This window comes from Oncorhynchus mykiss, chromosome 2, assembly GCF_013265735.2.
Source record: "Oncorhynchus mykiss isolate Arlee chromosome 2, USDA_OmykA_1.1, whole genome shotgun sequence".
NCBI lineage: Eukaryota > Metazoa > Chordata > Actinopteri > Salmoniformes > Salmonidae > Oncorhynchus > Oncorhynchus mykiss.
This window is the reverse complement of record NC_048566.1, coordinates 32,056,278-32,083,818: the sequence shown is the minus strand read 5'-3', so window position 1 is coordinate 32,083,818 and position 27,541 is coordinate 32,056,278. Positions and strand designations below refer to the sequence as shown.

At 40.5% G+C, this 27,541-nt stretch overlaps 1 protein-coding gene and 1 long non-coding RNA gene across 6 annotated transcripts; one reads left to right on the top strand and one right to left on the bottom strand.

Annotated features, from left to right (window-relative positions):
* The first annotated feature begins 8,682 nt into the window (after positions 1-8,682).
* On the top strand, positions 8,683-15,001 carry LOC110487099. Its single transcript, XR_002468177.2, has 2 exons — positions 8,683-9,111; positions 11,886-15,001. It is a non-coding gene; the product is annotated as an uncharacterized LOC110487099 (long non-coding RNA).
* A 5,431-nt stretch (positions 15,002-20,432) lies between these two features.
* LOC110487062 (GA-binding protein subunit beta-1) lies at positions 20,433-27,300 on the bottom strand. 5 transcript variants are annotated; one of them, XM_021558973.2, is made up of 9 exons: positions 27,157-27,300; positions 26,208-26,318; positions 25,854-26,021; positions 25,465-25,662; positions 25,077-25,209; positions 24,832-24,912; positions 24,525-24,689; positions 22,096-22,214; positions 20,433-22,009 (listed from the first exon to the last, which is right to left on the bottom strand). In XM_021558973.2, exons 2-9 carry the CDS (start codon positions 26,313-26,315, stop codon positions 21,542-21,544), a joined length of 1,440 nt encoding a protein of 479 aa, XP_021414648.2. In that variant the 5' UTR covers positions 26,316-26,318; positions 27,157-27,300; the 3' UTR covers positions 20,433-21,541. The 5 variants fall into 5 exon arrangements, with proteins under 5 accessions (XP_021414648.2, XP_021414676.2, XP_021414667.2 ...); XM_021559001.2 differs by having other exon boundaries at positions 25,104-25,209; positions 27,157-27,298; XM_021558992.2 differs by having other exon boundaries at positions 25,465-25,659; positions 27,157-27,298.
* Positions 27,301-27,541: the final 241 nt, after the last annotated feature.

Here is a 27,541-nt window from a genome sequence, read left to right as displayed (position 1 = left end):
AACAAGAAATTTGTGGAGTGGTTGAAAAACTAGTTTTAATAACTCCAACCTAAGTGTATGTAAACTTCCGACTTCAACTGTAGGCCCTGTCCAGCTGTGGATGATGAAGTGAAATGGATGATGAAATTGGTTTCCACTTCCAGCTCAGTGGGTAACTTGTCTTGCAGCTATGTGATTATAGCACTTGAGGAATACCACCATTTCTAAATTCTTGACATAAAAAAATGGTGGGTATATCAACTTCACGTGAAGTTCACCGAGTTATGTAAATGGCTTATGTGACTTGCAGGATATGAAGCAACGGAATGATATCGTTATTATCCTAAAAGTTAAGATCTACAACTAACAAAGGTGGAAGCTCCTCCACCCGTGTGTGGTGATTCTGCGAGACTCTGCAAGGAGGGAAGAGCCTGATAAAGCATTCAACCACTGTTCACTTTGTTCCAGTGTCTGAGAAAGGCGGTGTGACCTGGATTCTAAAGTCATTGTTGAAATGAACAAGATCAAACAGAACGGGGAGTGTAGTGTGACAATAGACAATTTTTCCACTTCCTTACACATCTTCAGGTGTTTGTACATTGTAATTAAATCGCTTAACTCAGCAGTACGTGTACCTAACCTCACTTAACACGCCATACACTCCCTCGCTCTGCCTTTCATGACCTTTTATGCCGCTCATCGGCTGAACCGGCTCAAAGTTGCCCCTATTAAACTGCACTGATTACTCCTGCCTGGAAGTGGGGCTTCGTTTTCCTAGCTTTACAGCCGCCCACCTGGTTATGCTGACGCCGGCGCTTTGATTCCGACCAAACGATGGCTCACCCGGACACTCAATTAGTCCCGTAACAGCGGCACTTCCACAGAGCTAATGATTCGGAACCTCTTCCCATCCTTCCCCGAGACATCATTCCTTCTTTCTTTTTCACCCCCCCAAACAAATTGTTTCCTTAAATTGCACAGCCTAAGGATCATTACTGTCTTTGGGAGATTTAAGAGATGACAGTTTGGAGAAATGCTGATTTTCTTTCCAAGCAGTAACATTTTAGTCTTTGTCATTTTAAATGAGTTGGGCTATTTTCTGGATGCTCTACAGTTCCATCAGGTAGAAAAACTGAAAATGAGAGGGGGAAATTGAAGACTAGAAGCACTGCCTAAGAATTGATCATGAAACCTTAGCTCATTGATTTTTAAACTTGTTTTTGTGAAGAAGGAATGTACATTGTCCATCGTGCGTAGTGCGAGGCTGCTGATAACGCGGAGGTGTGTATCGTGTAATTACGAATTTCTCACTTTCACAAAGAATATCAAACAAAGAAATCCGTCATTCATCTGGCAATGGATATTACATACAGTAGATTTCCACCAAAGTACAAGAACACAAAATAAAGATGGGCCACAGAACAGAGGAATCTTTGTGTGATGAAGAATCCTCACCAATCGGGATTCTGTCTGAGAGGCCGATAGTTCCTGTTGTATTTCATTTCTGTTTTCACACCATATGTATCTGCGCTCTACCTCATTAATTCAAATTATGTGATACATCATAGAATTATGTTGTGACAATCGAAAGGTTGATTACTCATGGTAATTAACAGAAAAATATATGTTTTAAAAGAGCTTGTGATCCCCTTAAGTTACATTGTAAACAAAGCGGGATCAAGTCAAAAGCATCCAGACATTATCAGCTCCACATCACCACTAAAGATGAGTGTGTAGTGATTTCTACATTGATTTATATGGAAGAGCAGCAAACATGCTGTAATAACTCAGAGAGAGAGAGCGTGCGAGCGAGCGATTGGGACTTTGATATTTTTAGTGGTTTACTCTACAGTTGTATACAGTGGGCCTGCTCTGCTGCAGAGCTGCGATGAGCATAGAGGCCACAACTCTCCCAGACAGTCACTTCAGGAAATTAAACACTTGTCAACCTTCCTGTACAGTACATGCACGATATTTTCCAGGCACAAAAGCCACTTTCAGGGCTGCTGTTGTGAATGAATCAAATTTAAAGAGCAGCAAATTCCATGTTCGACAGGATCTAGGCAATGATCAATAAACATTTTAGATGTTTTATTTACTGCTATATGCATGAATGGTGTCTGACTAAAGATCATTTTTGGATTATGTACATGAGATGTGTAATAGTATACTGCCCTCTTGTGGATAGAAACAAATACAACCATTAATCCATTTGTGACATCCTTCCATGCCCTTATATGAACTCTTTGATGGACAAATGCAATCTTAACTGTTGCAGGAACTGTCAATAATTAATTATCTTTATTTTGACATTCGTGTTCAAGACTCAAAGGTTTACTTCACTTTTCTTCACTACACATTCAGTAGACCACATGTTTACTGACAGATCAACACCATCCAACAACATAGCATGTTACTACAAAACACACATGACATCAGTCAGACTACAGAGACGTGGAGTTACCCATGTTTCCGAATAGAATATATGTTTGTCACACCTAGTCCATTCAGGCCCCAAAGCCACTAAACGGTATATGCACGCATACGTACACATTCACTATATATACAAACGTATCGGAAATTTTAGCAACACCCTTTGATGACAGGCATATAAAATCGAGCACACAGCCGAACGAGACAGAACGTGACCGCCAAGTGCTGAAGCGCATAGAGCGTTAAAATCGACTGTCCTCGGTTGCAACACTCACTACCAAGTTCCAAACTGCCTCTGGAAGTGACGTCAGTACAAGAACTGAACTGTTAATCGGGAAATCCAATGCCAAGTGTAGACATGAGTGGTGTAAAGCTCTCTGCCATTGGACTCTGGAGCAGTGGAAAAGTGTTATCTGTGGTGATGAATCAAGCTTCACCATCTGGCAGTCTGAAGGACGAATCTGTGGATGCAAGGAGAATGCTACCGCCCGAATGCATAGTGCAAACTGTAAATTTTGGTGGAGGAGGAATAATGGTCTGGGGCTGTTTTTTATGATTCCAGCGAAGGGAAATCTTAACGCTACAGCATGCAATGATATTCTAGACGACTTTCAACTTTGTGGCAACAGTTTGGGGAAGGCCCTTTGCTGTTTCAGCATTACAATGCCCCTGTGCATGAAGCGAGTTCCATAGCCTGCACAGAGCCCTGACCTGAACTCCATTCAACACCTTTGTGATGAATTGGAATGCTAACAGCGAGCCAGGCCTAATTGCCCAACATCAGTGCCCAAACTCACTAATGCTCTTGTGGCTGAATGGAAGTAAGTCCCCACAGCAATATTCCAACATCTAGTGGAAAGCATTCCCAGAAGAGTGGGGACTGTATTAATGCCCATGATTTTGGAATGAGATGTTCGATGAGCAGGTGACCATATACTTTTGGGCAGGTAGTATACATACATTCATACAAAAATAATGAAAGGAAATCAATTTCAGCCCACCAATTTAAAATAAATATATATTTTTTTAAATGGTCATTCTTCTGAGGCTGTGCCTGATGAATAGTTAGGAAAATCGTGCTTTCACATGAGAGGATATGTCTGATTTTGTCGAGAGAGAGAGTGTGTGTGTGTGTGTGTTTCACAAGTATGTGGTGAATTTTCGAAACTCTACACTGGTAACACTTGTCACACAGCCAGTCTTACATTCTAAACCTTTCATTGTGCATTCATTTAGTTTATATACATCTTTGACCACACAACCATTGATTCAAAATGTAAGTTTACTGTGCAATATAGTGAGTACATTGGTTTAATCACCAAAACAAAACATATTGATATCTTCTCAATTTTTGTTATTGTTGTTAATTACAGTACATGACACTTTTTCACATTTGGCAAAACACTTGCACTACCCATTAAAATTGACTTAACATCACATTTACATCATTTCTGTCCCATGTGTGATCAAAGGTGTCATCATTCAAGACAACTTTCACAATGTAATCAAATTAAATAAATTAAAGAAGCAATGTTTAGCAGGCACCATTGCATCAAGCATGTTTTGAGCATTTTTTTCCATAGGTTCATAGATTCTCATCAACATCACAGTAAATGTACTTGGGGAAAAACCTTTTGGCATGGCTAATCCAAGCCTGACTGGTCTGGATTGAAATCATTGCATCCTCATCATGCATGGCCTGAAGGAGAGTGGTACGCTCATGTGGATGGAAGTCATACTTCTTCCACCTGAATTGTAATCGTATGTTGTATTTTACAGTATTGTACGTATGTATTGTAGTGGTCCTGTACGTGTCTCAGTTCATAAGAGCACGTCATTAGCAACACCAGAGCAGTGGGTTCGATTCCCACTGGGGTCAAATACCAAAATGTGTGGACTGTTGTCACTTTGGATAAAAGTGTCTTGTACTTAAATGGTTTATATTCCGGTATACAGTACTGAATTGCGTATTGATATTGTATTAATGCACTGTAGGAGCTAGAAACACAAACATTTTGCTGCACCCTGCTGTAACATCTGCTAATCTGTATACACGAACAATAAAGTTTAATTTGATTGGATTTGTTGCATACAGTACATCTATGATCTTGTCAATATCATTTTTTGAAAACTTACTCTGAAGTAAAATCACAAGTCACCCTTTAGCCTATAATAGTTGATTAGAGTACATATCAAACTTTTTATGTTTCTACTTTATCGACATACATTTTCATGATGTCGTTCTCAAAATCTGCAGTAGACAAACCAGTTGACATGTCAAATCTATAGGTTCACCAAACGTTTAAGTGATCATCAATAAAGAGCAGTCGGATGAAGTAAAATCATGTCAAAAGTAATGTGAGATTTGCATTGTAAAAGGCAATTACTTTATATGAACATGTGTTGCTCATATAAATGTGAAACATGTACAGTGGGGCAAAAAAGTATTTAGTCAGCCACCAATTGTGCAAGTTCTCTCACTTAAAAAGATGAGCGAGGCCTGTAATTTTCATCATAGGTACACTTCAACTATGACAGACAAAATGAGAAAGAAAAATCCAGAAAATCACATTGTAGAATTTTTTATGAATTTATTTGCAAATTATGGTGGAAAATAAGTATTTGGTCACCTACAAACAAGCAAGATTTCTGACTCTCACAGACCTGTAACTTCTTCTTTAAGAGGCTCCTCTGTCCTCCAGTATAAAAGACACCTGTCCACAACCTCAAACAGTCACACTCCAAACTCCACTATGGCCAAGACCAAAGAGCTGTCAAAGGACTCCAGAAACAAAATTGTAGACCTGCACCAGGCTGGGAAGACTGAATCTGCAATAGGTAAGCAGCTTGGTTTGAAGAAATCAACCGTGGGAGCAATTATTAGGAAATGGAAGACATACAAGACCACTGATAATCTCCCTCGATCTGGGGCTCCCAGAACCACACGGGGGGACCTAGTGAATGACCTGCAGAGAGCTGGGACCAAAGTAACAAAGCCTACCATCAGTAACACACTACGCCGCCAGGGACTCAAATCCTGCAGTGCCAGACGTGTCCCCCTGCTTAAGCCAGTACATGTCCAGGCCCGTCTGAAGTTTGCTAGAGAGCATTTGGATGATCCAGAAGAAGATTGGGAGAATGTCATATGGTCAGATGAAACCAAAATATAACTTTTTGGTAAAAACTCAACTCGTCGTGTTTGGAGGACAAAGAATGCTGAGTTGCATCCAAAGAACACCATACCTACTGTGAAGCATGGGGGTGGAAACATCATGCTTTGGGGCTGTTTTTCTGCAAAGGGACCAGGACGACTGATCCGTGGAAAGGAAAAAATGAATGGGGCCATGTATCGTGAGATTTTGAGTGAAAACCTCCTTCCATCAGCAAGGGCATTGAAGATGAAACGTGGCTGGGTCTTTCAGCATGACAATGATCCCAAACACACCGCCCGGGCAACGAAGGAGTGGGTTTGTAAGAAGCATTTCAAGGTCCTGGAGTGGCCTAGCCAGTCTCCAGATCTCAACCCCATAGAAAATCTTTGGAGGGAGTTGAAAGTCCGTGTTGCCCAGCAACAGCCCCAAAACATCACTGCTCTAGAGGAGATCTGCATGGAGGAATGGGCCTTAATACCAGCAACAGTGTGTGAAAACCTTGTGAAGACTTACAGAAAACGTTTGACCTCTGTCATTGCCAACAAAGGGTATATAACAAAGTATTGAGATAAACTTTTGTTATTGACCAAATACTTATTTTCCACCATAATTTGCAAATAAATTCATTAAAAATCCTACAATGTGATTTTCTGGATTTGTTTTTCTCATTTTGTCTGTCATAGTTGAAAAGTACCTATGATGAAAATTACAGGCCTCTCAACTTTTTAAGTGGGAGAACTTGCACAATTGGTGGCTGACTAAATACTTTTTTGCCCCACTGTATTTCTGAAACACTGATAGTTTGGTGAAAAAGTGACTATGATTTTGTGTGTTGTTGTTCAATCAGATGTCAGCCGGGAGGGGTAGTCCTACGACTTTGTGACTGATCAAGAGGAGTTGCTCACAGGTTTTGACATCTCCAATGCAGTTACACCTCCGACACAGCCAAAACATCAGCTATGACACAACCAAAATATCAGCTATGTGGGTGTCGGCTATTGCCAGTTGACACTTGATCTAATCAAATCTAGGCCTTAGTCAATTGAAAATGTGCTTAGAGATTTGAAACGACTGCCTTTTTGATGATCTATTTTGAGTTTTGTACTAAGAGTTGTAAAAATGTACCACATACTTGTGAAAATTGCACCAAAAGGATTAAAAAAAACTAATTGGGGAGGATGGGCTCATAGTAACGGCTGGCACGGAATCAATGGAATGGTATTGAACTCATCAAAAACATGTATGATACCATTCCATTCACTTGAATCCAGCCGTTATGAGCCATCCTCCCCTCAGCAGCCTCCTGTGGTTTGTGTGTTTCACATGAAAGGGTATGTGTATGCACATGTGCCCACTCATTTATCAGTAGAAATGTGACTTAAAAGCTCTGAACTATGTAGCCAACATGAAAAGCATATCAAGGGATGGTGTGAGTGCATGTTTGAATATTGTTTCATCTGTTCTGTAACCACATACCCCCTGGGTAAAATATATTTATGCTCCTCTTTCAAATGTAAATTCATATGGGTTTGATTTTGGTGTGTGAACTAAAGTGTTATGGTCAAATGTAGCCAGCTTCTTGAGTATATAGCTTCTTGAGTGAACTATGCAAATGGTGTTTGATATGAACGGTGTTCATTTCAATTCATTTCCATAAAAGAACATGAAGTGAAAATGTCTCCTAATTAGGAGGGTAGCTAATCAAAGACTGTGTTTTCAGTTCTCTATTGGAAAGAAAGCAAGAAACAGTCAGCGGCTACAGAAGTGTTACCAGTGGAACTTCCATAGGAATCAACAAATGAGTAAATCTTTGATTCTTACTTGCACATAAACTATTGTTTGCCTAGACGTGTATTGTTTTTGCATAATAATAGCCTGCATGCAGTGAGGGTGTAGATGAATGAGATTCAGCTTCCCTTTGAGCCAATGGCAGCACTGGTATCGGCCCATCGCTGTCCGGTAACTAAACGCCTGAGGCTCAATACCAGGTTATACAGTATATTCTTATACACTGAGTGTACAAAACATTAGGAACACCTTCCTAATATTGAGTTGCATCCCCTTTTGCAGTCAGAACAGCCTCAATTCATCTGGCATGGACTCTACAAAGTGTTGAAAGTGTTCCACAGGGATGTTGTCCCATTGTTGACTCCAATGCCTCCCACAGTTTTGTCAAGTTGGCTGGATGTCCTTTGTGTGGTGGACCATTCTTGATACACAAGGGAAACTGTTGAGCGTGAAAAACCCAGCAGTGTTGCAGTTCCTGACACACTCAAACCGGTGCACCTGGAACTTACTACCATACCCCGTTCAAAGGCGCTTAAATATTTTGTCTTGCCCATTCACCCTCTGAATGGCACACATACACAATCCATGTCTCAACGTTTAAAAATCCTTATTTGACCTGTCTCCTTGCCTTCCTCCTACACTGATTGAAGTGGATTTAATAGTTGAGATCAATAGGGGATCATAGCTTTCACCTGGATTCACCTGGTCAGTATATGTCATGTAAAGAGCAAGGGTTCCTGTTTTATACATTCAGCGTACGTCACCGTTGTGTGCTTTAAACTGCAATGCACAAAATAACCACCAGAGAGCTCTGTGGGGCTTTGTATGCCAGGCCCATCAGTGAGTTTTAGATTAGTGAACAACTTCAACGTGGATTTGTTTTTTTCAAGCAGTCTGACCCATCATTCTTAAATGTGGAAGACTAACTGCTTGACGTCTGGCTCAGAGCAAATCATGCTCATCGAACACTGAGGTCAAATAACCCACTCTCTGTGACCCAAAACAGTATTGGTCTGCTTATATTATGAATCAAGTAATTCAATCACATTTTACCAGTCTAATATAGCCTATTACTCACAGACCATTGAGACCATTGAGAAACTGACTTGCATGGTCATCATTGTTTATTTATGAAAAATCATTTGGGTATTGGGCAATAGTTTGGTAGCCTGGACTATCGGGGGACTCGGGGAATGGGATATGAGTCAAAACCAAGATACTAGTCTGTGCAAGGGTTCTCTACATGTTTCTTGCAGCGAAGTTAAAAAAAAAATATATCAAACGCCAGAATTAAGTGTTTTCGATGTATCTCTCTATTTGTAGAGATAATCTGCACATTTTACAATTATCTAACAATAAGGTTGTGGAAGAACCAATTATTCGTACGTCTCAAACAGAAGCTTGTCAATTTGCTATGTCATGAAACACACAGACAGAACCACACCTTGCTTTCTCTCGTGCACTTACACCTGTAAGGATGGATTACTATGGCAACAGGTTGCCACTGGCAACGAGATAGCCTACTACATCACTTTGGTGGGAGTGAGTGAGGGGGACGACAAAAGCTCTGGGTGGATGAGCAGGCAGAAATATTAACAGCTTGAAAGAAAGAGATTGAAAATGGAGAGCAGGGTATGTTTAGATAAAATGCTTGTTTTTGTTTTTCTCGCAAAATACTGAAAAATATGTGGCTATTCATAAATGTATTGCCTTTGGTGCGCGCGCTGACGGAATTTCCCGCGCTCTTCTGATACAACAGGTAAGCGTCACGCCATCTTCTCGCTAGTCTAAAGTAGGCCTAATACATTAATTATTTTAAATCATGTTTTGGTCATTTATTTTAGCGTTTCAATGCCATGCTGCTCATTGAGTGACAGAGAAAAACCTATTTTTGTGTCATTTTGGCACCTGCGCACAGGCGAGAGAATGCCTTGAATTTTCCTTTTATTTTCCCAATGTTGCCCTGATACAATAACACTCTATCAGAAAATAATTCTAATAGTCTATAAACTCTTATAAAACATATTAAAATAAACATTTATTTAAGGGTGTGTCCTGTTTTCTAAAAATAGCTTGTTTTCTATTTTCAAAATGGTGTGGCTTGTCAATGCGCAACACGTGCCATTCTGTCACATTATTTCAGAAGTCAGTCGATCCCAGGCAAATATGTGTTTGTTATGAGATATAGCCTAGAATATGCATTCTGACACTGTAGAATCAATAACAAACGTATGGAATCCATCATACCATACTATTATTCTCTCCAGTTTGACTAATAAAAATATATATTTAATTAATGCTGTTCACAGCCCACCCTACAAAATGACACTAGAAGTCAGCTGTTGAATTGAATAGTAAGTCATAAATCATACCAAAACTCATTCTCTTGCCACTTTGATAGTCAACTCTGTTCATGTCTACACAGGCATGAACAATCATATTCTTTAATGTGTCAACTGCCTCCCTGATTTTTTTTTGTAACCGAGGACAATGCAAAATGGTCAAGTAAATGTGAGGAGACTTGATTTTATATTGCCTAAAAATGCGGTTGCTAGACTTAATTGCTCAACAATAGTACCTTGAAGGGACAGAATTAAAGAACTGAAGAAGGTAGCCTATATCAAAAGCACTGCTTAAACATGTTCTCTCTTTTTTGTAGTCTAAATTATTAATTTAATCATAGATGGATATTAGATATTAGATGGATATTAGCTTCAATTCATCAACAATTATATTGTATTAACTAATATCGATACACATCAGACTGAATTTTTGTTTACCGTAAACCAGACATTCGTTTTGGTTCCTTTTCCTTCAGCTGTGCTTACTGCCACATCATCTGTCACTTTCCTCTAGCAACACAATAAGTCAGCAGGGTGAAATATCATTCTTGAGTCCTAAGTGTGATGGATTACAAGATGTTCATCCTCTGCCCGTCACAGAGAAGCAGGGTTGAAGGCTTCTCTCCCGAGAGTCACTGGCAGAGATATGTCTAGAACAACGGGCTCTTTCGTCTTCATCCTCACCATAAGCCATCACATAACACTACCGGCTTTGCCTGTCATCCCCTCCCAGGTGACGTTCTCAATCTCTGTGACAACGCTTAATGCTTACAGAACCATGAGGCCTAAATCCAGCCCAAAAGAGCCTCTTAAAGCTCACAATCGAGAGAGCAAAACATTCTAACAGTGTTGCTGCTTGGAGCCTGAACTATTCAAAGCATTTAAATCTTGGTCGGGTGAAATTAAGAGGTGAAAAATAGACCAAAGTATTGGCATATGGGCTACTAACAGCTTACTACACAACATACACATATGTATACTGTAGCAAGGAAAGTAATACTGTCTCCCTGGCATATTAAATAATTTATGCAGCATCATACAAGACATTTTTGGACTCACCTTGTGATGTGCTCACTTGAACAATTTTGTCATCAAAGTCTGGCATCCTCTGGATTTATTGTGCTTTCAAGACAACTGGAAACCCTGGGGGGGAAAAAATGGTTGAATCTTGTTGATGTCTGTGATTTTAAGGTTGTAGCTCTAGATAGAGGCTCAAATTCCGGATTTACAATTCCGAGTTGGATGAAAGTTAAAAACGTATTTTACCCGAGTTCCCAATTGTCTTGTACTCACTAAAGTCAGATTTTGCAGTTCTGAGTTAACAGTTGTTTTGAGCACGGCACAAATCTTGCTTCATTAACAGCATGGCCAATTTTAAATGTTTATAATTTTAAACTAGGAAAAGAGACCCTTAATCTTAGACTTGGGACCACACAGCCACAGCCACTCCAATGAATTGCAGGCTAATGATTGCTTTGCAGTACTTCTAGTTAGCCGCTGATTCCTTCCAAACCACTCATTGTTGAATTTGCGATTTTCAACTTGTTCTGTAATGTTTATGTCCAATGGGCGATGGGCGATGAGCACCGATGCATTCTATCTATAATTTCTCTTCATTATTTCTCTTCATATGACAAGGATTGAAAAGGATTTGCCAGTAGATTGTCGACTTGATTCATGATGATGACTGCTAGCTAATATTTTGAAAGTATGATGTTGACCTGATCAGTTCATTAAAGCTACTGTATAACGGGACTTGATGTCATTTTATCTGTGGCCAATGACCTTGAGCATTCTTGGATGGTCACTTCTAATGTAACTCTATGTACCCTTAGACTTGGTGGTGACGTAGTGTCCCCATGAGTGACAGAACACTGAGCCAATCACGGCACAATGCTCCATATTTTCTGCTGGTTTGCCCCACCACCACAGAAAGCACTAAGCTAAGCTGAAACACCTGCATTTTGGAGCTGCCTTACTCAAGAAAACAAAAAAGAGACCATGTTTGTATGCGGCTTAATTAACTCAATTATATATTTTTTGTTGCATTATTTGCAAACTGATATGTGACACGTATTAATGCCAAAATAACATGCAAAACAGGCAAGCCCCACCTGCCCTGAATGACAGGTAGCCACTGATTATATACATTGCATTTACTCATATTTGATTGGTTTGGCTTTCACTACAGGAGCCACCAGTGCTCCAGTATCTTACCACATCTGAAAGTGATTATCTGAGGAAGGCAGGAGGAGCAGTGACGAAATGGATGAGGGGTCCAGGATGGCTGAGGGGAAGGCTGCCTTTGTCTTCGTCCTCCTCCTCTTCATCGCCCTGGCCTTGCTCATCGTGCGCTGCTTCCGCATCCTGCTGGACCCATACCGCAGCATGCCCTCCTCCAACTGGACAGACCACACGGAGAAGGACACGTTTGACTACCGCATTGTCTAAGGAGGACCTAAGGAGCTCCCTCGACACTGTATTGCAGTGTCCTTCTCCGTGTGGAGAAGGAGCTCCCTTGACACTGAAGCACTGTCAAATATTGCAATGCTCGAGGAGCAACTTTGTTTATCCATTTTGCCCAAGGACCACATGCTGTATGACTGCTGGTGCCAAACCACCAGTGGCACCTTTGGATTAGAAGCAGCCTTCGAGCATGCATCACCTAAAACCTTTCTTTGTCTGCTCTATTGTAACATGTTGTATCAATTGCTTCACCAATTACTGCAGTCATAAGCAGTAATTGCCAGCCCTTATTACCCTAATGACAACACATACGAGTGATTCCATATGAAACCAGGACAAAAAAGGACATAATTTTGCAGATAAAAAAAAAGATTTTATCCATAGAATGGTCCTTTGTAAGAAAGATTGTTGACATATATTTGACATATATTTGACATTTGTATCTAAAAGCATAATTGAGAAATAATTTATCTAAGTTGTCATATTTATGACATTTTGGCCTTTCCCAGGAGTCCTTAAATGTGCATGATGTGCAATGATGCAAGTAAAAGGAGGGCTGTGATTGGTTACATTGCCTGCTGTGCCAATTTCTCAATATGAAACGGTCAATAAAATTAAAACTAGCAGAGATCCCACCATGGAACTTTGATATGCCCCTAGAGTATATTATGTTCAACAATATATTGAAACATTTTCAATATTCATGTTTGTATTTTTAAATATTAATATATTATATAAATATTATATAATATAAATATTATAATATTATATAAATATATATGAATGTACAAAAATGTTATTGAAATCATAATACTACTCATATTACAGAGCAAGCGTTAAAGTTTAATATGACACCAATTTTAGCTTTTTAGCATCTACAGAGGAAAGATTGTGGAGTCTTACAGGAGGCCTGGGTAAGGCAAAAATGCCATAATATGGCAACTTTGATTTAGTAATTCTCAGTTATGCTTTCCTCCAAAGGACCATTCTATGGATTAAATGTTGCGAAAATCCCTAAATCATGGTATTTTATTTGTTCTGGTTTCATATGGAATCACTTATAAGGAACATCTTCTACCAAATGGCCAACACTTCTACCAAATGCCTAACACTATAGGCATCATCTAAGGTACCTGCTATCATATCTAACTCCCGAAGACACACTCCAGGCTAACTCGTTGCCACTACTATTGCATTATTTCACTACCCCATCCCCTTAACCCTTTACTGCGGTGGGCTAAACTAGGGTCACACAGTGTTTCTTAGTAGTCTTAAACAAATCTACTCAGAAGAAATGTATACACCTTATGCACATGGTTATGGGTTTAAAAAAATAAGACAATTTTACCAAGTCAGATATATAGTTGAAATGTATTACATTTTGAGTTTGCATCCCAATATTACATTTTATATACATCACAGAATACTGAAATATAACACAACTGTTTGACATAGCAACACTGGATGTTTATTAATTATGAAACTATGAGAAATATTAATAACATTCCACCCATGAGACCACTTTTGGTCATTTGACTGCAGGAAAGGGCTACAGGTGCTCTATGCAACAGTTCCTCCTGCAAATAGGCCTACATTTCAATTGTGTACTTGTAGTAGTAAAGGAATAAAACTCCATGTAAGAACAAGGAAAACATTTGAATGCTGCTTGAAGCTATAAAGTTGCTTGTTTGCGGCAAGGTCCTCAGTATATAAACAGTGTATCCTGTGGAATTTTTGACTTCAATTGTCCACTTTGGCCAAGGTACAAAATGCACAAACAATCAATCAAGCATCGCTCAAACAAAAATACACTTACACAGAAAAAACAAATGTAGTTACATTTATGCCAACCAGCGCCTTGTGCACTCACAAAGACCCTGACCCTCATTGAGCTGGTTGATACTTTTTGAAATTGGAAGAGAGATATTTCCTTTAACATCAGCCAGCCTATAACATAACATTGATATCCATATCTTTGTCACCCAGGTTCTTTGTTTTCTTGCCATCGTGGAAAGAGAGGTAGACAATGTTTCAAAGTATCCTTTAAAGAGACTTCATTGTTTTTCGGGAGGCTTCAATGGGCCTTAGATGTTTGATGTCAGCAGTGGGATAAGTGTTAACTATTCAATGTCTGCAATCAAAAAAATGACAAATCACTTTTAATGTAAAGGATCCAGAGTCATAAATCTAAATGACCAAATGAGGTTTATTGAAATGTTTACTGTGCCGTAACTTGTGCCTAATTATGAACATCTGGATGAGTCGAAAGATTCATTCCAGTAGTTCTGTCGTAGATAACATCTTGCTATAGTTCTATGTAATATCCTTTTCATATCTGAAATAAAATAAAGCATATCACTGCCTACAGATGGCATGTTAGCAGTGTGCTACATCTGAACAGATTATCACACCTTGGACGATCCCTTTATGGACAATGTCTGTGGCTCTTTCTTTGGGCAACTACTTAACTGTACGCCTTATAGAGTAGCATGTTTACAGATAGTCAATAGATGACAGAAAAATATGTTATGCACTTCAAGCAGATGTCATACACCTACCAAATGAGTGTGCTTTCACACTTTGACATGTGATGTTCTTGTGATATACTGTGGCCTTTTCCTATCACAATGTATCAGTTTAGTGGTACCTTTCTGTGCACAAGTGTCTTTGCATGTTTATGCAAAGTTTCCCCTCCAAGCATGTTGGGTGCTTTACGCATGTTGATGCTGCTGTTATTTAGTTGGTACAGTACAGTATTCACTGTCAACGTTTGAGCCTTCTTTTGAACATGTATTATGCTTGCCTTGAGCCTCTTTCCTTTCATAATAAAAGTAATTACGATGCATTGCCTTTTTAGTTTCTTGTTTTAAGAAGTCAAACATCAGATGAAAAGTTAAGGGAAAAAAACATCATTATTTTTTATTATGCCCTCTCCAAGCTCATGATACGGGTAAAAACATTAACACTTTCTCTTTAACACATTCTCAGTTTGTGGCAGGGGTAGCTTGCAGCCATCTGTATCATTTGTGTGAACCCAAGCGCTTTGTCTGGCTCTCATCAGGCCAATAGACACACCTGCTATTGCTCCAGCCGCAGGCAAGGGCTGCTCTTTCGACCGAGACGGATCCAATACCATGCAGAATAACAATTCACTGTGACACACAAATGGGGTGCCTTGATATATATAATTATCGTATAAACAGACAGTGATGGGGAACCTATTTAATATTACATCTAAAAACATTTATGTACAATCATTTTGTGAAATATTAAAACGCTTGTGTAAAGCAATAAGCAATTGTTATTGTGCCATTTAGTACAATGCTGTTACATATCTTTCAAAAAAGCTGTAGAGGTCTTCGGTAATTCATATAATCTATTTTTGATATTGACAACACTTCTGTTTTTCAAAGATACACATACACTAACATTGGAACATGGATACAAACCCTTTGTGTGTCTTCCTGCTAGAAGCAGGCATTCCATTCCCATATTCACAGTCTACTACAGTAATTTGACGTTCTCTGCACATGTTAAGGACATAAACTGTGGTGATCAATAACTATCAATTATCAATAACTGATAAATGTACCCATTAATTACATGAGCATTTTAAAGGCACAGTGCAGTCAAAAATCATTGACGCACTTGATAAAAATTAGCAAAAATTAGTGTATAAAATAAATAATTCAAATATTGAGTTACAGTGCCTTGCGAAAGTATTCGGCCCCCTTGAACTTTGCGACCTTTTGCCACATTTCAGGCTTCAAACATAAAGATATAAAACTGTATTTTTTTGTGAAGAATCAACAAGTGGGACACAATCATGAAGTGGAACGACATTTATTGGATATTTCAAACTTTTTGAACAAATTAAAAACTGAAAAATTGGGCGTGCAAAATTATTCAGCCCCCTTAAGTTAATACTTTGTAGCGCCACCTTTTGCTGCGATTACAGCTGTAAGTCGCTTGGGGTATGTCTCTATCAGTTTTGCACATAGAGAGACTGAATTTTTTTCCCATTCCTCCTTGCAAAACAGCTCGAGCTCAGTGAGGTTGGATGGAGAGCATTTGTGAACAGCAGTTTTCAGTTCTTTCCACAGATTCTCGATTGGATTCAGGTCTGGACTTTGACTTGGCCATTCTAACACCTGGATATGTTTATTTTTGAACCATTCCATTGTAGATTTTGCTTTATGTTTTGGATCATTGTCTTGTTGAAAGACAAATCTCCGTCCCAGTCTCAGGTCTTTTGCAGACTCCATCAGGTTTTCTTTCAGAATGGTCCTGTATTTGGCTCCATCCATCTTCCCATCAATTTTAACCATCTTCCCTGTCCCTGCTGAAGAAAAGCAGGCCCAAACCATGATGCTGCCACCACCATGTTTGACAGTGGGGATGGTGTGTTCAGTGTAATGAGCTGTGTTGCTTTTACGCCAAACATAACGTCTTGCATTGTTGCCAAAAAGTTCAATTTTAGTTTCATCTGACCAGAGCACCTTCTTCCACATGTTTGGTGTGTCTCCCAGGTGGCTTGTGGCAAACTTTAAACGACACTTTTTATGGATATCTTTAAGAAATGGCTTTCTTCTTGCCACTCTTCCATAAAGGCCAGATTTGTGCAATATACGACTGATTGTTGTCCTATGGACAGAGTCTCCCACCTCAGCTGTGGATCTCTGCAGTTCATCCAGAGTGATCATGGGCCTCTTGGCTGCATCTCTGATCAGTCTTCTCCTTGTATGAGCTGAAAGTTTAGAGGGACGGCCAGGTCTTGGTAGATTTGCAGTGGTCTGATACTCCTTCCATTTCAATATTATCGCTTGCACAGTGCTCCTTGGGATGTTTAAAGCTTGGGAAATATTTTTGTATCCAAATCCGGCTTTAAACATCTTCACAACAGTATCTCGGACCTGCCTGGTGTGTTCCTTGTTCTTCATGATGCTCTGCGCTTTTGACGGACCTCTGAGACTATCACAGTGCAGGTGCATTTATACGGAGACTTGATTACACACAGGTGGATTGTATTTATCATCATTAGTCATTTAGGTCAACATTGGATCATTCAGAGATCCTCACTGAACTTCTGGAGAGAGATTGCTGCACTGAAAGTAAAGGGGCTGAATAATTTTGCACGCCCAATTTTTCAGTTTTTGACTTGTTAAAAAAGTTTGAAATATCTAATAAATGTCGTTCCACTTCATGATTGTGTCCCACTTGTTGTTGATTCTTCACAAAAAAATACAGTTTTATATCTTTATGTTTGAAGCCTGAAATGTGGCAAAAGGTTGCAAAGTTCAAGGGGGCCGAATACTTTCGCAAGGCACTGTACTTTCATTTTTGCTCATCTTTATCAAAGTTGTCAATAATTTCAGAACCCACTGTATATTTACACACTATAAGATTGGAATAATATTATGAAATTATGAAAATTATGTTAAGGGCACTTTCATTGTATGAGCTGTTTGAAAGATGCAGGAAATGTCAGCCTGTCAGTGGGATGGAGTTTTGGCCTTCCATGGTGACATCACCATGCGGTTAATTAGTTAATAGATCAATAAGAAAGAGAGTTCCAAACCTCTGCCAATGACAACTAATTTTCAGTTTCCCCCTCCCATACACCAATCGGTGTGTTCATTGGCTCTTTAAGGTCTACGACACACACTCAGCCACTTTACATACAGTTGAAGTCGGAAGTTTACATACACTTAGGTTGGAGTCATTAAAACTTGTTTTTCAACCACTCTACAAATTTCTTGTTAACAAACTATAGTTTTGGCAAGTCGGTTAGGACATCTACTTTGTGCATGACACAAGTCATTTTTCCAACAATTGTTTACAGGCAGATTATTTCACTTATAATTCACTGTATCGCAATTCCAGTGGGTCAAAAGTTTACATACACTAAGTTGACTGTGCCTTTAAACAGCTTGGAAAATTCCAGAAAATGGTGTCATGGCTTTAGAAGCTTCTGATAGGCTAATTGACATAATTTGAGTCAATTGGAGGTGTACCTGTGGATGTATTTCAGGGCCTACCTTCAAACTCAGTGCCTCTTTGCTTGACATCATGGGAAAATCAAAATAAATCAGCCAAGGCCACCACAAGTCTGGTTCATCCTTGTGAGCAATTTCCAAATGCCTGAAGGTACCACCTTCATCTGTACAAACAATAGTAAGCAAGTATAAACACCATGGGACCACGCAGCCCTCATACCGCTCAGGAAGGAGACACGTTCTGTCTCCTAGAGATGAATGTACTTTGGTGCGAAAAGTGAAAATCAATCTCAGAACAACAGCAAAGGACCTTGTGAAGATGCTGGAGGAAACAGGTACAAAAGTATCTATATCCAAAGTAAAACAAGTCCTATATCGACATAACCTGAAAGGCCGCTCAGCAAGGAAGAATCCACTGCTCCAAAACCGCCATAAAAAAGCCAGACTACGGTTTGCAACTGTACATGGGGACAAAGATCGTACTTTGTGGAGAAATGTCCTCTGGTCTGATGAAACAAAAATAGAACTGTTTGGCCATAATGACCATCATTATGTTTGGAGGAAAAGGGGGGATGCTTTCAAGCCGAAGAACACCATCCCAACCGTGAAGCACGGGGGTGGCAACATCATGTTGTGGGGTGCTTTGCTGCAGGAGGGACTGGTGCACTTCACAAAATAGATGGCATCATGAGGGAGAACAATTATGTGGATATATTGAAGCAACATCTCAAGACATCCGTCAGGAAGTTAAAGCTTGGTCGCAAATGGGTCTTCCAAATGGACAATGACCCCAAGCATACTTACAAAGTTGTGGCAAAATGGCTTAAGGATAACAAAGTCAAGGTATTGGAGTGGCAATCACAAAGCCCTGAACTCAATCCAACAGAAAATTGAAAAAAGTGTGTGCGAGCAAGGAGGCCTGCAAACCTGACTAATTATACCAGCTCTGTCAGGAGGAATGGGCTAAAATTCACCAAACTTATTGTGGGAAGCTTGTGGAAGGCTACCCGAAACGTTTGACCCAAGTTAAACAATTTAAAGGCAATGCTAGCAAATACTAATTGAGTGTATGTAAACTTCTTACCCACTGGAAATGTGATGAAAGAAATAAAAGCTGAAATAAATAATTCTCTCTACTATTATTCATTTCAGACATTTCACATTCTAAAAATAAAGTGGTGATCCTAACTGACCTAAGACAGGGAATTCTTACTTGGATTAAATGTCAGGAATTGTGAAAAACTGAGTTTAAATGTATTTGGCTAAGGTGTATGTAAACTTCTGACTTCAACTTTATATGCACTGACTTCATTTCATTCCCAAAAGGGGCCTTTTTAGTTTTTCTGCTGTAATCTATTCAAGTTTATTTAATGGTCTGTAAACAGTTTTCTCGGGAAGAGACACCGATGTACTATGGTACATTGCTGAAACCATCACAGCTGTTTTAACAGAATAGATACTGTTCATGTACAGCTAAGCACTTAAAACAATTGCTTGTAATTTTCCTGATTGGTCACCAGGGACATCATTGTGAAATGCATGCTATAAATAGAAGTAAAGTTAGATTAATTTATTCAAGTTTCCTCAAGAGAAAATATGAAATAAAAAAAAACTCAGGTTCAACGAGGCAAGAAAGAAATGCTCCGTTCTAATAATTACTTACAGAAGCTATATGGTGAACCTCATTAAAGCTACTCCGTCAGGACTAATTCAAAACACATAAGATTTAGATTGTTTTATATGCCTGCAGGTATACATGGAGTGTACAAAACATTAGGAACACCTTAATATTGAGTTGCATACCCCTTTCGGGGCATGGACTGTACAAGGTGTCGAAAGCGTTCCACAAGGATGCTGGCCCATGTTGACCCCAATATTTCCTACAGTTTTGTCAAGTTGGCTGGATGTCCTTTGGGTGGTAGACCATTCTTGATACACATGGGAACCTACTACCATGCCCCGTTCAAAGGGCACTTAAATCTTTTGTCTTGACCATTCATCCTCTGAATGGGACACATTCACAATCCATGTCTCAAGGCATAAAAATCATTATTTAACCTGTTTCCTCCCATTCATCTACACGGATTGAAATGGATTTAAGAAGTGGCATCAATAAGGGATCATAGCTTTTACCTGGATTCACCTGGTCAGTCTGTCATGGAAAGAGCAAGTGTTCCTAATGTTTTGCACACTCAGTGTATGTAGATGCATTGTTTGTCGATGAACAATAGTCATATAATAAATAATCAAAAAGGACAAGTAACATGCATGGATAGAATAACAATACGTGCTTATTTATTGAATTCTAAAAATACATTTGTTAAGAAAGGGGTATTCCACATAAAAAACAATCCAACATTTTCTCACTAACATTATTTTGTACCAAAATGTTTATTTATTTTTCTCCTAACCAACTGGAAGATAACCCCTGATAGTGTTTCTTTATGAACATTATAAAAACACATAGCAGAACATAGTGCCAAACTAACTAGCCATCAAAGAGAGCATATGTAAACAATATTTTTCTGAGAGTATTAGTTTAAACTGGACTGTGATGACAGATCAATGTCTATTGACAGACGCTGGTCTATAGAGTGTAATGCTTTAAAATGACAAAAGGAACAAAAATAAGAGCTTAAGAATAACAGTGACTTACACATTAACTCTAAAATCTAACATTACTTGGAACAAAAAATGAAAACCTACAGTATCTTAATGTCTGAGTGGTCTGCAACTAAAATAGTACTAAAAGAGGATATTTAAGACTGAGATTTAAGAAAGCTGGCCAACTACCAAAGAAACACTGATATTTCACACATCGACCTCATCCACACATGCGCAAACACTCACACATTGAGGTATGCAAATAACTACAACTTAGCCAGCCTTGGACAACCTTTTCGGAAGAATCAGATACATTTTCTCAGTTAGCACTATACACTTGAGCTAACTTGATTCTACCATTTTAAACATGACGCTGATGACAGGAACCAGAAATGCTGTGGATTGAATATCCTATTTAGAATGTGTTGCAAACCTTATTCTTAGGAGAATGAATGCAGTGCAATCAAACCCACATTGCAGTATTTACACTCCTATGCAAACATACCTTTTCTTACTTTCTATAAATTTACAGAATGGTTTGTACACTGTGGAGCCATCTGCATCCTTAACTCCTCCCACATGGCTCAGCGTTAGCTTACAAGTGCTCGCCAATGGCTTCAAAAGTATTGTAAGTAAATAAAATAATCTCAAAACCTAGTTACAAATACAAGTACAACGTTATTGTTCTAAAATAACAAACAAGTAATAAATGTTTATATTAATATAAAAGCATAAAACAAGACATCATGAGAGAACACCAAGAGCACAGAGGGACACTCGACTACCGCCTCCTCCCACGTCCTCGTCCCCTCCCTCTCCCCCGTTTGGGGGTTGTTGTGACCTTAGTTGAAGCCTTCTCTGTTTCCTCGGTCTCATCCACTGTTATCTGTTCTCCCTCCCCTGAATCCAGCTCCTCCTCCACTTTAACCAGAATGGTGTCTTCCGGAAATGGGACGTCCTCCTCCCCTTCCACTTTGTCTTCCTCTACAACTCTCTCATATGTCTCATGTTGTTTTTCTATTTGGACCACCTCCTCCTCTACCTCCTGGACACCTGTGCTGGTAGAACCAGTAGCATTGCTTGTATTGTTGCTCTGTTGTTGCTCTATGGCCTCCTCTAGTCGGAGGCGGTACTGCTCAGCCTCCTGCTCCTTCTGTAGGAGCTGTGTGCGGTACTCCTGGGCCTTCCGGTTGGCCTCCTGCAACTGCTTCTGGAGCTGCTCCCGACTGCTGTCCCCTGACTTCGCTTTCTGAGAACGATGGACACATACAGTAAGAAGAGAGAGACAATTTCAGAATATTATGCCAAGCAACAAACATGGGGACCATTGCTGACCTTTTCTTTGGGTCTGGTTAGGATGACTGCAGGCTCTATTCTCCTCTTGCGTGCCGGAGAGGGATAAGGCTCCTGTTCTACCACCTCCTCTGTGATCTGACCAGCCGGGACTGCCACCACTACAGAAACAAAACACAAGCTCATGAATGCATTCATTGTAATGGCTTGAAAAAGGCTGACATGAGCACAATGTAAACTAAATACATATACACTCAGTGGCCAGTTTATTGGGTACACCCATCTAGTACCAGGTCGGACACCCCTTTGCCTCCAGAACAGTCTGAATTCTTCAGGGCACAGATTCTATAAGTTGTGGCATTCAAATGTTGCTTAATTGGTATCAAGGGACCTATCAAGAGGCATTTTCTTGTTTTTATCTGATAGGAGTGGAACCCAGTGTGGTTGTCTGCTGCAATAGCCCATTCGTAACAAGGATCGACAAGTTGTGAGTTCAGAGATGCCATTCTGCACACCATTGTTGTACTGTGCCGTTATTTGCCTGTTTGAGGCCTGCCTGTTAGCTTGCATGATTCTTGTCATTCTCCTTCGACCTCTCTCATCAACACGTTTTTTGCCCACAGGACTGCCACTGACTAGATGTTTTTTTTTGTTGCACTATTCTCTGTAAATCCTAGATACTGTTGTGCTTGAAAAGCACGGGAAAAGCCATTTCTGAAATACTGGAACTGGTGAGCCTGGCACCGACAATCATATCATGCTCAAAGTAGCATAGGTCATCTCAGCGTTCAACACCATAGTACCCTCAAAGCTCATCACTAAGCTAAGGAACCTGGGACTAAACACCTCCCTCTGCAACTGGATCCTGGACTTCCTGATGGGTCGCCCTCAGGTGGTGAGGGTAGGTAGCAACACATCCGCCACGCTGATCCTCAACACTGGAGCTCCCCAGGGGTGCGTGCTCAGTTCCCTCCTGTACTCCCTGTTCACCCACGACTGATTGGCCAGGCAAGACTCCAACACAATCATTAAGTTTGCAGACGACACAACAGTGGTAGGCCTGATCACCGACAACGACGAGACAGCCTATAGGGAGGAGGTCAGAGACCTGGCCTGGTGGTGCTAGAATAACAACCTATCCCTCAACGTAACCAAGACTAAGGAGATGATTGTGGACTACAGGAAAAGGAGCACCGAGCACGCCCCCATTCTCATCGACAGGGCTGTAGTGGAGCAGGTTGAGAGCTTCAAGGTCCTTGGTGTCCACATCAACAACAAACTAGAATGGTCCAAACACACCATGACAGTCGTGAAGAGGACACGACAAAGCCTATTCCTCCTCAGGAAACTAAAAAGATTTGGCATGGGTCCTGAGATCCTCAAAAGGTTCTACAGCTGCAACATCGAGAGCATCCTGACCGGTTGCATCACTGCCTGGTACGGCAATTGCTCGGCATCCGACCGCAAGGCACTTCAGAGGGTAGTGCGTACGGCCGAGTACATCACTGGTACAAAGCTGCCTGCCATCCAGGACCTCTACACCAGGCGGTGCCAGAGGAAGGCCTGAAAAATTGTCAAAGACCCCAGCCACACCCGGACTGTTCTCTCTACTACCGCATGGCAAGCAGTATCGGAGTGCCAAGTCTAGGACAAAAAGGCATCTCAACAGTTTTCACCCCCAAGCCATAAGACTCCTGAACAGGTAACCAAATGGTTACCCGGACTATTTGCATTGTGTGCCCCCCCACCCCCTCTTTTACCCTGCTGCTACTCTCTGTTCATCATTATTGCATAGTCACTTTAACTATACGTTCATGTACATACTACCTCAATTGGCCCGACCAACCAGGGCTCCTGCACATTGGCTAACCGGGCTCTCTGCATTGTGTCCCACCACCCTCCCTTTTTACGCTACTGCTACTCTCTGTTCATCATATATGCATAGTCACTTTAACCATCCCTACATGTACATACTACCTCAATAAGCCTGACTAACCGGTGTCTGTATATATCCTTGCTACTCTTATTTTCAAATGTCTTTGTATTGTTGTATTATTTTTTTACTTACCTACACACACGTTTTTTTTTGCACTATTGGTTAGAGCCTGTAAGTAAGCATTTCACTGTAAGGTTGTACAACACCTGTTATATTCGGCGCACGTGACAAATAAACTTGAATTTGATAGGTCACTCATTTTGCCCATTCTAGCAGTCTACAGCTGCAACATTAACTGAATGCACCGATGCCTGTCTATCTGCATTTTATAGCAAGCCACGGCCACGTGACTCAATGTCTGTAGGAACCATTTGTGAACGGGTGTGGCTGTTCACAAATGGCCAAGTCCTAGACTTGGCACTCCGATACCGCTTGCCATGCGGTAGTAGAGAGAACAGTCCGGGTGTGGCTGGGGTCTAATAAACTGGCTACCGAGTGTATAAATGGCTATATATGGCTGTGGTTTCCTACTTACTTTGCTGCCCCTGCATAGTGACAAAGAACTGCTGTCCAAGTCCCGCTGGCTGCAGGTTGCCGTGTTGGTCCGTCACTATGGTGATGACCCTCTGACCTCCATCGCCCACTACATGCTGAATGGCCGAGTCCACAGAATCTGCAGCGATCGCATCCTCAGATTTGCCTGTGGGAAAGATAGAGTTACTTACCATTGCAGTCTAAGAACTATAATACAGATCGTGTTAGCCCTAACTTTTAATTGTAACATGAGTAGCTCAGAGTAATTTGTAGTGTTATCCTCATGGTTATGCATAGACATCACTTACCTGCATTGTTACCCATGGGACCGGAGGCTTCTGCCAGGGCTGCCAGTGTTGCCAGGACTGAGGTGGTAGAGACAGATTCTCCTGGGATAATAAGTCAATGCAAAACCTCAATCAAGTCATCGTATTTAGAAGTGTCTTGGGTGAGGTCAGGTGGTAACTAAGATTCCCCCATTTATATCAATTATAAATGTCAGTGAGTTATACTATATTTGATGTACCTCTATTTAAATTTGTACCTAACTTACTGTAACCAGTGCTCCAGTTGCCCATACCTGACTTGGCGGTGGTGTTGACGAGGTCAGAGAGGTTCACGACCCCAGCAGAGGAAATGATGAACTGGGGCTCTGGGTTCATGTTCACTTGGTTCTGCATGCCATCCTGTGTACATACACAAAACACACCTTGAAGATGTTATTTAACAATAACAGACAGTTCATCCCACAACAGTTCAACCTTCAGGGTCTCAACACGTGCTACATAAACCAGCGATAAGAACACATACTTGCATGTGTTTAAATCCCCCCCCCCCCCCCCGTGTTCACTTCCCTTCTTATACAGACAAGGGCATTTTCATGAAAACAAATGAACATCAGAGCCATATACATACAAAACACACACACACAGTCCCTTCACCTGTAACAGTATCATGAGCTCAGTATTGCTGGTGTCCATGGCAATGTCAAAGGGCGTCTTGTCAAACTTGCTGAGGGAGTGGACGTCTGCTCCATATTTGAGCAGCAGCTCTGCCACCTCTCTGTGACCGTGCTGGGCCGCCCAGTGCAGGGCTGTCATCTTCAGCATGTCCTTAGCGTTGATGTCCGCTCCGCTCTGCTAGGGAGTACAGCACGCCCCACAGTGGTGGAAAAGAGATAGGAAAGTGAGACGGGTAGCCTAGATTCCAAAATGAGGGTGGTGAACATTCAACATTAATAAAATAATCAGTCACTTTACTAAAAATAGAACTGTTATGTTTTTCATATAAACTGCTGAATACTGTCAGCTTTACATTTGGTTGCCCTTACACTGACTAGCAGCTCCACTATATTGGAGTGGCCCTCCGTGGCCGCCATGTGGAGTGGGGTCCTGTCCACTTTGGTCCGGGCATCCCTGCTAACGCCTGCTCGAAGGAGCACCTCAGCAGTGGAGTGGTGTCCGTACTGAGCCGCTAGATGGAGCGGGGATGTCCCCAGCTAGAACACACAGTTTGGTTTATGAGGACCCAGTCCCTACACCACTGTGTCTGGATTGTGTGAAAGAAGCCAGCACTGCAACATAGGTAGATTTGTGATGTACCGCAAGATATCTGAGGAACAATATCTCTGTGTTAGGCTACATGAGGTGAGTGGATGTGAGTATCCCTACAGTGAGACCCTTACCCAATCAGTGGTGAAGGGAGCTCCATTAACCATGAGGGTCCTGACATCATCATCCAGCCCTGCCCGTGCAGCCTCCAGCAGCCGCTTCCCCAGGTCAACCAGTGACATCTACTGGGAGACAGAAAGAGTGCTTTTGTGTCAAAACAGTGTCAAAACAGTAAGACAACCCTCTTGAGTAATATAAGCCAGGCATTGCTAAAAAGTCTAGAGAATGTTTTTTGCTGCCAAAATAGTATTGTTTATGCTCTGCGAAACATGTTGCATCAATGTGTTTTATTGGTGTAATGTTGATGTTGTATTGAAGGAAAAATTGCAGTACTAGGAAATATTCCGTTTTTGTAAATGTGAAGCAATCGTAGTCAGAACACATGTGAAATTGTGGCAGCAATAAGAATCAACTTGGCAAAAGTGAAATTATTTATTTTGCTAAAATACAAGTGTCAAGTCACATGCTAGCGGAAGAAACACTGACTGAATGATCGCACAGTTAATTTAGCTGGGCTTGAACTTTTCTCGTCAGCTAGTAATACATCTAATAAAGTAACAATCAACACTATATGCTTTGATACTTGGTTGGTGTTATGTTCCGGTGGAAGTCGAATATGAAACTACGGATGTCAAAGAAGTGGGCACCAAATCTGGCTCCTTCCACATCCGCACTATTATTGTTAGGTAGCTAACGTTAGTTACTAGCATTCAGAACTGAAGATGGCTTTGATTTTCACAAGACATAATCAATAACATCTTAATAGTATTTCGCGTTTGGGGTATTTAGCTACATTGCAAGATAGCTAGCTAGATAGACATCTAACAATGTCAATGACTTCGTTTTACAAGTAGCTAGCTCGTTAGCTTAACGTTAGATAGCTAGCTAAGTTGCAGAGCATTTCTACACGGTTTGTTATTTAGCTACAGCTAACTATGGATTCGACTTTCAAGTGTTGCTTACCTTAGAAAGTCGTTCGCTAAAAGTGCAACTCTTCTAATGTGTGCCGCTGAATGTGTGTTTATTACACTTTCGTAACTTTGCTAGACAGCTAAACAAATATCATAATATTTATATTTTTTGCAGAATCAAATATGGCGGCCAGGCACACCGGAAGTGGTAATAGTATGTTGTGTGCAGCAAAAATGTTCCACAAATGTTCCCACGCTCGAACATGATGATAAAATACATTAGTATAAGTTTAAAAAATATATACTATTATGTCATGTAGTTATTGACTAACCAAAGATACTGAATATAGCTAGATGTTTCAAATTCAAACCATCTAGTGAAACAAGTAGTCTGATCTAATATAGTGAACTACATTTCCCATAAACATTTGCGCACT